The sequence below is a fragment of the Calypte anna genome, chromosome 14, assembly GCF_003957555.1.
Source record: "Calypte anna isolate BGI_N300 chromosome 14, bCalAnn1_v1.p, whole genome shotgun sequence".
Lineage (NCBI taxonomy): Eukaryota > Metazoa > Chordata > Aves > Apodiformes > Trochilidae > Calypte > Calypte anna.
The window spans coordinates 14,812,369-14,826,432 of NC_044260.1; the positions used below are offsets into that span (position 1 = coordinate 14,812,369).

General features: G+C 43.4%; 1 protein-coding gene across 3 annotated transcripts in view; it reads right to left on the reverse strand.

Moving 5' to 3' along the window:
- The window catches only part of ADCY9 (adenylate cyclase 9), an 82,826-nt gene that overhangs the window by 7,538 nt on the left and 61,224 nt on the right, over positions 1 to 14,064 (reverse strand). Inside the window, exons 7-11 of one of the 3 annotated variants that reach the window (XR_003988182.1) lie at positions 13,592 to 13,751; positions 10,577 to 10,728; positions 8,973 to 9,014; positions 1,681 to 3,161; positions 975 to 1,242 (exon numbers count right to left, since the gene is read on the reverse strand). Coding sequence is in view for 2 of the 3 variants with exons in the window: in XM_008496745.2 (XP_008494967.2) it covers positions 1,973 to 3,161; positions 8,973 to 9,014; positions 10,577 to 10,728; positions 13,592 to 13,751 (1,543 nt within the window). In the remaining variant the exon portion in view is untranslated. Of the gene's footprint in view, positions 1 to 974; positions 3,162 to 8,972; positions 9,015 to 10,576; positions 10,729 to 13,591; positions 13,752 to 14,064 lie in introns of those variants that run through there. The other 2 variants (XM_030459937.1, XM_008496745.2) reach the window with 2 other exon arrangements.

Consider the following 14,064-nt stretch of genomic DNA (forward strand, 5'->3'; position numbering starts at 1 on the left):
TAAAGACCTTTTCTATCATATGCAATTTAGACATGCATATACCACAGCTTTTGTCAGGACAGCATGCAGAGGAGGTTTGTTCAGTGAGATCCAGAAATCTCACAAGTTTCTGTTTGAAAAAGCTTCCAGGGCTCCGTGCTGACCGTGGAGGGCAGGCAGAGCTCCAACAGCTGAATGGGAATGTCACAATGTACGTGTTTATTACTCACACCCCAAAACCCACACAGGGAATAAAGAGAAGTGTCAAGATAGAGAGAGAAAAATTAAACCTGACACCAAAATGCAGCCAGCACTGCACTGTCTTTCACCAGCTCCTCTCTGGCTAATCGACTTATTTTGAGCATAAAAATTCTTTCATTTGATTTGATGTTACAAGGAGTTAGCTGAACTGGAGTGGCTGAATAATTAATCTCATCCAAAGCAGGGCATCAAATATAAGTGGAGGAGGTGATGGAAGCATGCAGGGGGCAAACTGGTGTAAGCCCAAGGCCCCCACCCTGCAGTTCCCTCTGTGCAAGCAGGTTCCTGGGCTGCTCCCCAGGACCTGCACGGAGTCATATGCAGGACTGGGAAATTATTGTGCTTCTCAGCTCACTAGAAAAGACTCTTTTCCCTCCTCCTGCTTTCAGTGGCACACGGGGAGCACACTGTTCTCTTCTCTATTGCAAAAGCACAGTGTAGGGGGCAGGGGAAATCCTGAAAAACATTGTGCAGCACCATTGGTTCAGTACAGAGGGAAGCTGGGATACTCAATGGCATCTGGTGGCTTCGGAAGTGTCACCAGCTTTGAAACAAATATTGCCTTGGTAACATCCTCACAGTGGTTGGTAGTTCAAGGAGGCTGAAACACCATCTCATTACTCATATTAACCCAGTTAGTAATTCATCTCTCCTGATCCCATCCATACACACACACACACACACACACAAACCACCTGCCCTCCCCCCCCAAACAAAGTAAAATCAGGCATAAAATAAATAAATAAATAAAGGCATTCCCAAATCATTTATTTCACTTTTCTCTCTCTCTCTTTCTCTCTTTCAAATCAGACCAGCTTAGAGATCCCGACTTCCCCTACCTTCACACGCCAGTTAGTGTCCAGAGAAACATGAAACTGCTTTAGACTGATGGGACCTGAACTGTAACTCTCTGGTGGTCACTCTTCTGCTTCTGGAAACCTGTCCTGAGAGCTGGTGGTGTCCAAACCCTTATTCCATTCCCACAGATGAGTAACTCATTGGCTATATGGAAAAGAGGTGTATCCAAAGCACACAATGGCACGTTAAGGTTGAAGAAAGCATGGGTAAAAGGAGAATAAAACTACAGCAGTTGTTCAGCCTACTCTAACTAAATGTTGAGCCACTGCAGAACTCCTCCTCCCGCCCAACACAAAGTCAAATTGTGTCCCCCACCCCTTGCCAAGACATTCTTTTGTGGTACATTACTGGCACTTTATGTCAGTCTCATATGGTAGATACATGCACATTTGTGTGTTTACATACAAAAGGTCTTGTAACAGTAAAACATTGTTCAGAGAGATATAAAAAACCCAAGGAGCTGCATTAGCCAAAAAAAGTGTTTTGTGAGAAACAACAATAAAAATGATATAACCACAGCTTTTCTTTTCTTTAAAATTAGATAAATACCCAAAGCTATGATTTCACTTGGGGCCTCTGTACCTTGACAGGGAGTCCAATGCAGTATATCTGAAGGCACTTAATATCCTCTACTCAGCTGTAAGATGGTTGCACAGGGAGCTGGGGAGCTGGGGATGTGATCTGGGGCATGGAGGAGAGAGATGGATGAAAACAAGCCCTGAAGAGCTGTGATCCACACAGCCCCGGGCGCTGCAATGAAAACAAACGTACAACCCAGGTGTCGAGAAGGTCTCTCTTGAAAAAGAAAACTGCCAATTTGCAAATGTCAGTGTGTTTCTAACGACAGAGCACTCCATGCAGAGCTGACAGTGCATCATACACTCTTAGAGATATTTAGCTTTGTCAGTTCATTGACCTCCTCAGCTCCCACCTCCTCACAGTCAGACTTCTCCACGGCCTTGCTGAACCGGCACCTCTCCTCGGCTTTCCCCGCATCTTTCTGGAGCTTCTTGGCAGAAGGGAGGGCGTCCTTGGTTTCCGAGTTCTCTGTGCCGTGGGCTATCTGGTCAGGATTCTGTACAGAAGGCACCAGGTTGGCAATCTCATCCGTTGGAGATCGCCCGATGCTGCCATCCACTTGAACCCGGATGTCTGGGGATATCGACAACTGGTGATGGGGCACGATGCCCTTGTCCGTGCATTTTGGGTAGAGGTAGGTCTTCATCTGACCTTTCCCCTTCACATTGACCGTGCCCCTGTAGTCAAAGTTGTACCCCATCCTGTTGAGGATGCGGTAGCTCTCCTCACTCACCTGGATCCGACACTCAACGCCGGTGGTGTCCATCCTGCTCGCGATGTTCACGGTGTCACCCCAGATGTCATACAACAGCTTGGTGGTGCCGATGACCCCGGCGGTGAGGGGGCCGTGGTTGAAGCCAATCCTCAGTTTAAAATTAAACCACAGCATGTTTTTGTTGAAGTCATCCATCACTTGCATCATTTCTTTGGCAAATTCAAAAAGGGTCTGGAGGTGTCCGTGGGGATGGTTGTCGTCCTGGCACTGCGAGGTGTTGAGGCCTGAGGCAGCCATGTAGGTTGCCCCAATGGTTTTGATTTTCTCAATGCTGCTGTAGTGGGGTTTGCTCAGCAGCTCATCAAAGTCCCCGATCAGCTCATTCAGCACTCGGTAGCACTCTTTGCCTCCCTCGTAGTTCTCCTCATAGAAGTCACTGAAGTTGACAATGCTGGCAAAGATGACTCCGCTGCTGTCGTGGTTTTTGGAATAGCTCTGGGAAACCTTCAGCTGCTCAGCCACGTGGTACGGAATAATATTCCTCAGCAGCCAGTCAGCTTGATCCCTCATGCTCTGGATTTTGGTGCGGTGCAGATCGGCCTCCACGTCCCCGTGGTAGTGGAGACGGTGACTGACCTCAAACTCTCGATTCAGAAACCAGACCAGGAGCAGCAGCAGGAAGGAAACCAAAATCACCTCCTGACCGATCAGCTCTGCTGGCCTCTTCATGTCACCTGGCACTGAACTGTTGCACGGGCTCTTTCTGGAACTGGAAGCAGAAGAAGGGGAAGAACACAGAGAACACAGAGTTAGAGCGCTGCCATTTCTACTCCGTTGTTAGAAATCCTCTGCTAGGAAAAGGAGCACACATTACATACTCATTTCTAAAATATGCTTTGATGACTTCATCCTGCTGTTAAGCATGCTAAAGAATTAATTTCATTCTTAAACTCACTGATGGATACCATGAGGTTCAGCAGCAGAGAAACCGCTCAGCCTTTACAGCAGCCCTGTTTTAAGGACTTCACCAAGGACACAGTTATCATTATATTTAAACACATAACTAAAAGCACTGCCTCTAAATACACGTGTAAAATGTTTTTAACAATGTCTGTGTGCTCAGATAGGTGTGTACACCCATGTCTGCACAGAGGGCATGGGTGGGTAAGTTTTATGGATTTTTTTTAATTATATACAATTTTCAGAAACATCTGCTTTCCCCCTCTTGGTGCCTTTCCCTTGCCTCCTCCTCAAAGAGCAGCAGCCCTGGCAGCACGCCTTCAGCAGTAACGTGTGAAGGTTTGGGAAGAGGATAACCCTGCACTAGACACTGCATGGGAGCAGAGAACGCCGAGCTCTGGGCTGACACCTGACACATGTTATAACCATTGAAGCTTTTAGAGTGGTGACAAAGTTTCTCAAAGTACCAAGAATATGAAAAAAGTTAAAAAAAATACATCTCAAAGATTGAGCACAGTATTCCAAATCCCTTAGACAATTTGCCAAGTGCCTGTGCAGATCCTGGAGGATGCTTCCAGTGCCAAACAGCTCTGAGCAAGGAGACATCTGTGGTCTGCAGTCTCAGCTTGCTGGGAGAGATGTAAAGACACCAGTTTCATCTGAGCAGACACCACCTATGGAAGCCTGGAAACAAAGGCTAAAACCAGACAGATTGGCAGGCAGGGATTTCTGGAGCCACTTAAGTTTTTCTATTAAATCATGCCAACGCTGAAGATGTGATCTGAGCAGATAGATGCTGAAGCTACAGAATCACACAGAATGGTGGGGGTTGGAAGGGACCTCTGGAGATCATCTGCCAGAGCAGGATCCCCTGGAGCAGATTACACAGGAACATGTCCAGGCAGGTTTTGAATGTCTCCAGGGATGAAGACTCCACAACCTCTCTGGGCAATTTGTTCCAGTGCTCTGTTATCCTCAGAGTAAAGTATTTTTCAAGTTAAGAGATGGTTTGATAAGAGAAAGCATCACATCAACCTTTCCCCTTGAACAACAAAGGCAACCTGAGTCTCAGGGTCTGGGTTTCTCTCAGGTGTGTTAGCAAAAGAAATTAAACCTCAGAGCACAGCTGTAGCAACAGCTGAAGAAGACTGAATTTATTTCTGCAACATGTGAAAGCATTGCTACGTTCCATTTATTTCTTCATGGCCATGGGGGACACCTTCCACTTCTGAAACAGAAGCAGACATTTTAGCAACTGAGCTGTATTATGGACCCAGTTTCTTTTTCTGAACGTTCATTTCCAAGTATCTGATGGCTAGAAAAGTGTGATGAAGCAAGAACACAGCACAGCTGTGCAACAGATGAAGGTGCACAAGCTCTGAAAACACTTGTATGTGCTGTGGTCTTTGTAGCTATTAGCTTTCAGAGGAGAAAGTTTCTAGTAAGTAAAATTATTTACCAGAGAGAGCTTTACAGGTTGAATTTCAGATTAAAGGTAAGACTGCATATCATGTTGGAAATGACTTCTTTTGTTTATAACAATTAACATCCTTCTCTCAGGAGAAGCAAAGATATATTCATTTTATTGGTTTGGTATTAAAAAAAACAAACCACAAGAGAGGAATGAAAGGAGGAGATGAGTCCCAGGTCACAGAATAGGTCCCTACCATAAGGTTCTGCACTAAGACTCGTTCCTCTCCTTTACAACTGCTTTTCTGGACAGAACTTCTGCCATGAACCCACCAACTTTCTCCCTGGAAAGACAAGTCAGAGCCTAAAGCCAAGGCCCAGTTATCAGTGACCAGGATGGTGACAATCCCTGACATACAATCCTTGCCACCTATTTTGCAGCTGGAAGAAACATCCTCCCAGTTGGATGGGCTCATAAAACAAAATGAGGGGAGGAGAAGAAGAAAAATCTTAGAGAATAAATGAAGCTGCAGAAGGTGAGGAATGGATCACAGTTAAGGGCATGCTTCAGCTTCCTTTCAGAACAGTTCATAATTTTCCATATCTTTTGGGAAGAGATCTGCAAGAGGATCCAAGCAACGAAATGTTACTCCTTTGAGAGGATGAGTTTGATATGGAAGATTATCTGCATCAAGTATCTCTGCCACAGGGATTTATTCAAGTCATTAAAAGCTTTTTATTTGCAGTTTCATGTACCAAGTACTCCTAAAGTACTTTAAACTCCTCTTAAATTTGCTAGGCAGGCAGCACAGATTTGACATTACAAAAAGCAAGGTGCTGAACTGTGCTGAACACCAGATCTGCCTTTGGAGAGGCAACTTCTGCCTCTTGTTCAGCACTCCTGAAGCCCTGGCACCTCCTCATCTCCTCGAGCTCCTGACCTCCTTCCCCACGTGGGTGTTCAGATCCCCGTGTGAAGGGAGTGACTCCCTGGGAGCTGCCCTGGTTTCACTAATAAGGCAGTGGGTTAGCATCCCAAAAAGGAAGGTGCAGATCTTCTCCAGAGGAAGCATTTTTGATCGTGATGCAACAGCTACAAGCATGAGCACACAAAGCCACGATGCCAGCCTGAAGCAGGGAGTGATTACATCTGACTCATGTGGAAATCACATTTCTGGATGTCACCACGACCAGGTTACAGGACTATAAATAATCTCACACAGTCAGTGAGCGAAGATGACCTGAAGCTACCTTTCAGAATGAAATAAAAAACCCAAAATAATCCCTACACCTCTAGAAGAAGGGTTCACATACACCCAAATCATTTTAAGGTCTACTTTTTATGAGATGCTGCAGCAGAAAGCTGATTTTAAAATCATTCTACTTGAAATTTTAAGCCAAAAATGTTCTTTAACTCAAACTGGTGAAATGCTTCCTGGCACAGATGCCTAACCATTAACTTGGCATCTTCATCCAGGCTGTGTGTTGAATATGGAAGAAGCAAGAGCTCCAGAGATAGGATCTCCTTTGGCTTGATCACAAATCACAGAGATAAGGGTTCTCCACTTATAAAGACTTTTGGAAAGCCATTTTGCTTTTCAGCCAGTAACCTCTGTTTGGATTTGGATAACTTGCTGTATTTAAATAGGATGCATGCCTGCTACATCTTAAAAAAGAATGCAAAGGTGAAACAGTGTGGAAAAGGGAAACCAAACTGCTGCTTTTGGTGAAGAACTTCTAGTGAACAGATATATAAAAAACTCCTACCAACAAGTGATTTTGGTCTTCCACCTCAAGTGGCCTCTCACTGGTCCTTCTCTAGCAGTCACAAACCAGAAAATGATCCATCCTATCAGCTCTGAGATAGGAAATGAATGAAACCACAAAATATTTCCTGCTTGCAAGACAGAAGTTATGGTTGCATCTCTTTTGGGCTGAAGAACTGGTCTGTCTGGAAAACAGGACAAATTCTGTATTGTGATTGGACACAGAATGGATGGCCCAGAGATTGAGCCTGTGCTAAGACTGACTGGTACCTCTCTTCCCATGCAACATCAATAATTATCTTGATTCTTGATCAAGAAAAGGGAATAACATCATTAAAGGCATGCAAACAAGTAATGTCAGTCCTGTTAGAACACAGGAGAAGCTTTGGGCTGACTGTGGTGACCTTATTTCTTTCTGTGAGAAAGGAACAGAAAATGCTTGTCAGAATAAGGGAGTTTCAATATTCCCTTAGTCCACCACCAGGAAAAAGGGAAATTCTGTCTGCTCAGAAATGTGGTATACAATAATGTACATTAAAAGTAACCAAACTCTGTTACCAGGTCACGGTAGAAACAGAGTAAGATTTAGCTTCCAGCACATTGTGCTAACTTTTAAGTTTGGGCAGAAAATAGGGGGGAAAATTTTCAGTATTTTTTACCCAACTGAAGGGATGACAGACCAAATGCCAACCCAGGACTTCTCATAATAAAAAGTTTTAAAATTCAATTTGGCAATGCTTAATGAGCCAGATATTTTGGTCACTGCCTTATTTGTATTTAGATCCCAAGCTCCATGCCTGTGTGCAGTTACATCTTCTATGGGGTTTGGTGCCCTAGGAGCCCTTCCCTTCATTTGTCACTGTAACTCCAACCAAGTTATATGCTGCATTTCTGGAAGAAAAATATCTGCATGTAAACGATGTTTGAGAGCTGCTTTGTGACATATTTCTAGTAAATGATGACACAGAAACAGTCACTGAACAGGAGATGGGGCTGTCAATTATTCAAAGCTGAAAGAATTATTAATTAGTGATTAGCATCTGGTCAGAGCCTGTGAAGCTGTTGTCAACACTGGGTAAGAATTTGTAATTCTGAGCAGCACAAAAGGCTCAGTGATTTCACAACCTAACAAACCACTGAAGATCCAGACTCAGGCTGATCCTAAAGCATTACTTCCAGTGATCCCCATCCTGTGCTATTTCATACACTGCATCCTGAGCAAGTTCCTTTCAGTATTTTAGATTATTAATAAAAAAAAACCCCAAAAACAAACAAACAAAAAATCCTCAAGCCCACCTCTGTTCTTTTGGCTTTAACTTTCTCTTCTGGCCTCAGTGCAATGGAATTCTTAATGAAAATTGTTCTGTTTCATGAATCAAATCCAAGCAAACAGGAAAACTCATGTAAAAAGAAATGAAATGCTGCAGTAAATACTAATTTCTTGGTGAACAAAAATGGGACATGAAAGCATATTTACCTTCTCACAGTTAACTTCTCTCTACCACAGCATCCCCACAGATGATATTTTTAGAAAGCAATTTTGTTTTGCTATGTACTCCCAGTAAAAAGAGGCAACCCCCTGAGTGCACACTGCAGCTGAATTACTGAGTCACATATTCACAGGGTCATTAGCTCAATCAAGTACAATATCACCCCAGTGTCCTCCTCAAATCTGCAATTAGCAAACCCAGACTTTTCCAATACCAACGACCAGTAAAAACACTTAGAAAAAATGCTATTGCAGAGCTTGCAATAAAACCATGAGAAATTCAGCACTGAAATAATTTGAGTGAATCTCTTACTGGGTTGATTTCTAACGGGCCTTTAAGAACCCAGGAAAATGTCTTTGGTGCTTAAAACTCTTCTGTAAAGTCACTTTCTCTCAATGACACAACTTGTAACACTGCCAAAGCTGAGGGTGCCTGGCAGCACCCAGACCATCCCAACCAGCCTGTCCCTGTCCCTGTCCCAGTGCAGCCACCAAGCATCCCAGGCAGCTTTTGCAGCTGATGTTCCTCTGCCACATGGAATTCTCACCCAGCTGTGGGCAGCATCCAACTCAACACACTTCTGAATGGGACACAGCAACCAAGGAAATGAAATAAATAGCTCATGATGAACAGACAGAGATAACAGAACTGCTACTACTACAAAACCAGAAGCTATTCTATATAGTGCCTCCATAGCTGTATTATCCAGAAATCCCATTTAGAAAAGAGAAGAGCAGGATACAGCTCTGCCTGCAGGATCAGCTCTCTGATGATTTTTGGCCATAGCCAAGTCCTCTGTAAAGGAAGTTACACACACAAGCAGCTTCAGCACAACTTCCTGAACCAACTTATTGCATTTGCACGTGTATTACCACAGAGGCAAAGTTTTGCTTCATGCAGTTGGCTGAGAATGTTTCTATCCCCAGAAAGATGGTAATTTTACATAAAGCTTACCTAAAGTTCTGTGCCAAATCCAGATGCAAAGTTTCCACAGAGCTGCAATACAAGAGCACTGATATCAGAAGGGAAGTTATGACAACAAACAAAGCATGCTGACATTATTTCAGTTAGTTTTTTAACCTTCTGTTGCTTGATCAGCTTCACACAAACTGTGTGTGGACACCACTTATCTGCCCTTTTTTGCTTGGAAGAAGCATCTCTGAGCTGCAAACACCTCTAAAGGGTAACTGATGAAAAGAGTCAGGATGATTCCTGGAACAAGTAACTGCTAAAGAACCCAATCTTACCTTGCAGACATGAAAAATCAATTTCAGAAGACAAAACAAAGGTTTCAAAAAGCAACAAATCATCCTCCAAACAAACAAACAAAACCAACAAAACAACCAAACCCCAGAGCCTATTTTTAATGTTGCTATTACAGAAAATCAGTAAATAGTTGAAGCAATATTTGTGTTTTCTTGCATTACAATTTCTCTACTGCAATCCCAGCCTGGTTTGGGTTGGAAGGGACCTTAAAGCTCATTTAGCTGTAAAGCCCTGCCATGGGCTGGGACACCTCTCACCAGGCTGCTCCCAGCCCCATCCAGCCTGTCCAGGTCAGCAGGAGTTAAGGGGTCACAGTTATTTTCCATGTCTTTAAAACAGAACATTGGAGATCTCTGAAGAGGGGACTGAAAGCTGAACACACAAAACATGTGACTGCAAAATCTTTCTGGTTTGTTTGTGCTGGGGTTTTTTTTGTGTGTGTTTTTCACTATATTGTTCAGTATGTAAAAAAAGAAGGGGAAAAAGAAAGGGCTTTGAATAACCTACAGCATAAGAAGTCCTTGGAAAGCCCAAGCTATGGGAAGAGCAGCAAAGGCTATGAAAGTCATTAAGCTACTGAGAAATGCAAGTTGCTTATAAAATTCTGACAACAGGAGTGGCTGGCTGGAAGGACTCCCTTGGCTCTCCTGGCAGGGAAAGAGAAGAATGCTGCAAGCAAAGTCTACGATGGGGAAAATTGCATATCAGAGGAAAACCTGAAAAGCCTGAAGGTTATTACAGAGAAACTGACTGGATTCCTCTGGTTACTGTCCTGTATCATCCTCTGAAAAGGCAGGAGAATGATAAAGGAAACAGGTTATTAGAATCCTATTAAATCTAAGCATCTGCCTTCTGCAGCAGAAAACCTGTGCAAGGAGATGGAAGAAAGATATATGGTTCCTAAGTGCAAAAATAAATCCAGAGGGATGTGGGGGAACAAGTGGGTTCTCTGGCAGCACATCCAATGCCTTGGAAATTGCTTAATAAAAAAGATTTTCAAACAAAGAGTGACAGGCAACTCTATGGGGCTGGTAAGTGTAAGTGTGAAACACTAGAAACACATCAGTTGAGGACAGAGTATTGTTTCAGCACAGAGTTCAGGAAAGGGCCTCTCAGATATCATCCTGAAATCTTTAAAAACAATGCAGAATTCTTCCAGAATTAAATTATTCAATTTGAGATGCTGGAGAAAGTCACGGCAGATACAAAAATCCCATGCATGGGACCCTCACTTTACTGGCTGAGAACCCCAAGTTTGTCAATCTAAAACCCAGTTAAATGATGCTGCTCACCTGGCTGGACACAGGGAGATGTAGAGCAGGACGTAGAGAAGCACTGCTCCTACCACAGTTGCCAGAAGAGATCTCATCCAGGAGCTGAGCTGGCAGAAGTTACAGTACTGCACGATGGTGATCAGGATGGCACAACACATGAACGTGGTGTACTGCAACACAGAGACAGCACCAGTTAGCTTCTTCCTGCTGCCCAGAGGAATGCCAGCATAAAGTAAAGAATGTGGGGTATGGAAGAGAAGGATCTAATGTCATCTGGATTCTCTGCACAGTAAATAATTCCTTGGAGCCTCTGGAGATGGAGTTCTTCACTTCTTGGAGCAAGGAAACTCCCAGCACAGGCAGTGTCACAACTTTCCCTAGATGGAGTTTTGTATGGCTGCATTTCACAACTGTTATTCCAGCAGCTTTCAATACCTTCAGTTTACCTTTGCAAAATGCTCAGTGCTTCTTACTGAACAGGAAAAAAAAAAAAGAGAGGAAAAAAAAAAAAAAGGAGAAAAAAGCAGGTGAAGATTCATGGTAACTCCTCTCAACTGCTGGGGTCAGACTGTTTTAAACTGAATGTTAAAGTTCCACTGGGGCAAGAATTCACCTTCAAACACATCACCCCACTGCCTACCTTCAAAAACACTTCTTAGAGGACAGTCTCATACTGGCAGCAGATGAACTCAAAGAATTTATTTCTCTTTAAGAATTTGTTTAATACCATCATTTGGTTTTTCTGTTCCAAATGCCCTATTCTCAAACAGCTTTCCTTTTCCACATCTTTACTGGATGGAAAAAAAACCAAACCAGGCAGGGCAGGATGGACACATTGCCAGAATGCCATAACCTCCCTGAGAAACATCAGTACTTCAGAGTCAGAACTCTCCAGCTGGTGTGCAAGTTTGGTATTCATCAAGAGTATTCCTGACTATCCAAGCTATAACTGCATTATATTTCTGTTCTAGCTACATACTCCATTTTACAGTATCAAATGATCATTCTGTCCCTTTCTCTCTCACCCTGCTGCATTTCCTTTAGAGCTGAGGTGCAGAGACTGCAGATTAGCAATACTGTGGCATAACAAATAAGCATGGGATTCAGAAGCAGACACAGTGTATGAGGACAAAACCTTACATAATTCACCATTTTTAAACCACAAGCAGTGTTGGTTTGTTTTGTTTCATTTTTTAATGACTCAAAAATGGATTTAAGGGATTTCAGAAGTGTCCATAAAAATATGTAAACTTAAACTTACTTTTTTGCCCCCATTTCAGGTCTCCTAAAGTGGCAGAGCACTGGTTCTCACTCCAAGTGATGCCCCCATCATGAAGCCAGCCTATAGAGGGTCAGGAAGTGCTGTGTTTTACTATGGATGCATGGCTTTGGAAAGTTTTTTTTTTAATTGTTGGTTTTTTTTGTTTGTTGGTTTTGTTTTTTTTTTTAATTTTTATTTTAATTATTTTATTTCCAGGGAAGATATAAAACACTATGAATAAAAAAAAACTTTGCAAAACCATGTCATAGTAAAATATGACACTTACCTGACCCTCTATAGATTGATTCCAGTTCCTAGAGCTCCATGATTGTTGAAGCACTGAGCACAGGATGAGTTGGGACATCTCTTGGAGAGGGAGCCAACAGCCCCACGACCCTGGAGGACCTGCAAGGGGAAAGAAAGCAAAGTTCACTCTCAGTTTGGTGCTGACACCACCTCACTGCTGCTGCCTGAAGCTCTTGGACTCACAGCCTGACCCGAACATGGAGCCAGGAGATACTGATGTTGGCTTTCCCAACACTATTTGTACATGTTTGGAGAAGTGACCAAGAGTGGTGATGAATGGGATGGACAGGAAAATAACTGGATACGTTTTTAGAAGATTTGAAGGTTTTCAGCTTCCTTCAGTGAGAGGACAACTTTCCTACAGTTAGTTTCCTGGGAGTCATGAGGGAGGAAAACTATCATTAAACTGAAAAAAAAAAGTAAAATTAAAGCTTAAAACCAGTTAACTGAAGTTCACAAAAGGTAAGTGCTGCAGAATGACTTTAAACATGGGATGTGAAAGATCAGACACTATTCTGTGAGTGTGTAACCATGGGATGTATGCTCACATTGGGAAGGGACAAAACAAGCCTGGCCCACAGGTTCCCATGGAACAAACATTTCCCAACACCCCATAAAATAAACTGTGATAGGAAGAATGATGAGGATCTGGTCATTACCTATGCCCAGGGCCCTGAAATAGCAAAACATTTGTGAAACAGGATTCCCTGGAAAGGAAGAATCATTCACTGAGCTACCAAAGAGAATCCTGCAGGGAAAAAAACTTTCATCCCCAGTTCCAGTCCATTTTCTTCACAAATAGTTTATAAGCATTGATTTTATGCTACAGTTAGCCTTTAAACTAAATTATTTTTCCTTTTCCTCCATATTTAACCCCTTTCTCTCCGCTTCTGGATGTCTTTATTAAAGGAAATCCCAAATCCCCTGTGGACCCTTTGGTGAGTGGGCTAAATGTGCCAATTTCCTTCTGCCACCTGCTGCATTCCTTTCAGCATCTCTGTGTACTCAGAGCTCTCTCCTTTGAGTTTCTCCAGCCAGCTCTGCAAAGGAAAAGCATTCACTGCTTTGGCTACTGAGATTCCCTGATGGGGACACAAAGTTTTTCAGTACACACAGTTCCTCCAGTGACACACTCAGCACCAAAACCAGGATGAATGCAATGAAAAGCCTGAGATCCACTGCTGCCATTATCTAAAATAAACACCTGCAGAAGGGTTTGGGCCTAAAAAAACCAAAATATGCATGTAGGCAGGCAGTTATAGGCATCTCCCCTGGTGTACGAGTTTCCAGGAAAGCAAATGACTGTGTTTACAGAACAAACTCCTCATCCCCAGCAGTCCTGCCCCTCTGAGAGATCTGGATCAGGCAGATGTAGAGCACGAGGGAGGTGAAGGCAGAGAGCAGGCAAGCAACAAGCCTGGTCAGATCCAACACGTCAGATTAGGAGATGGAGTTCGACAACTTACATGTATGTTTGTTTCAAAATCAGAGGTGAAGTGTGAAAAAACTGCAAGAGCTGGGAGAGAAACCAGGATGGCACCAAAAAAGTGTCGGGGCAGCCAGCCAGAGATCAGCTTCAGGAAACGCTTGGTGCAAGTCATCACCTCCTCCAGGAAGAATGCCATTCTGCAACAGAGGGAAGCACAGGGCAGCTGTTAATCTCATCCCATCACTCCAGCCCTCTACCTTACCTCTAATAATCTGCCTTCAAAGTCTCATTTAGAGCCATCACAGCACTTGCTGACAATCCCAGGAAACGATCCCCTGTGCTGAAAGAGGGGGCTGAGAGCACAGGGACAGAGAGCAAGTGGGAGGGTGGGCTTCAAGGAAACAAACTGAACCCCAAAGGTCTCTTATTTGGGAGGTGAGAGTAGGAAAGGCTGCTCTTCATTCAGAAATACTTAGCCTTAAAGCAGGTGGGGGGAGAGGAAGCTGTGAA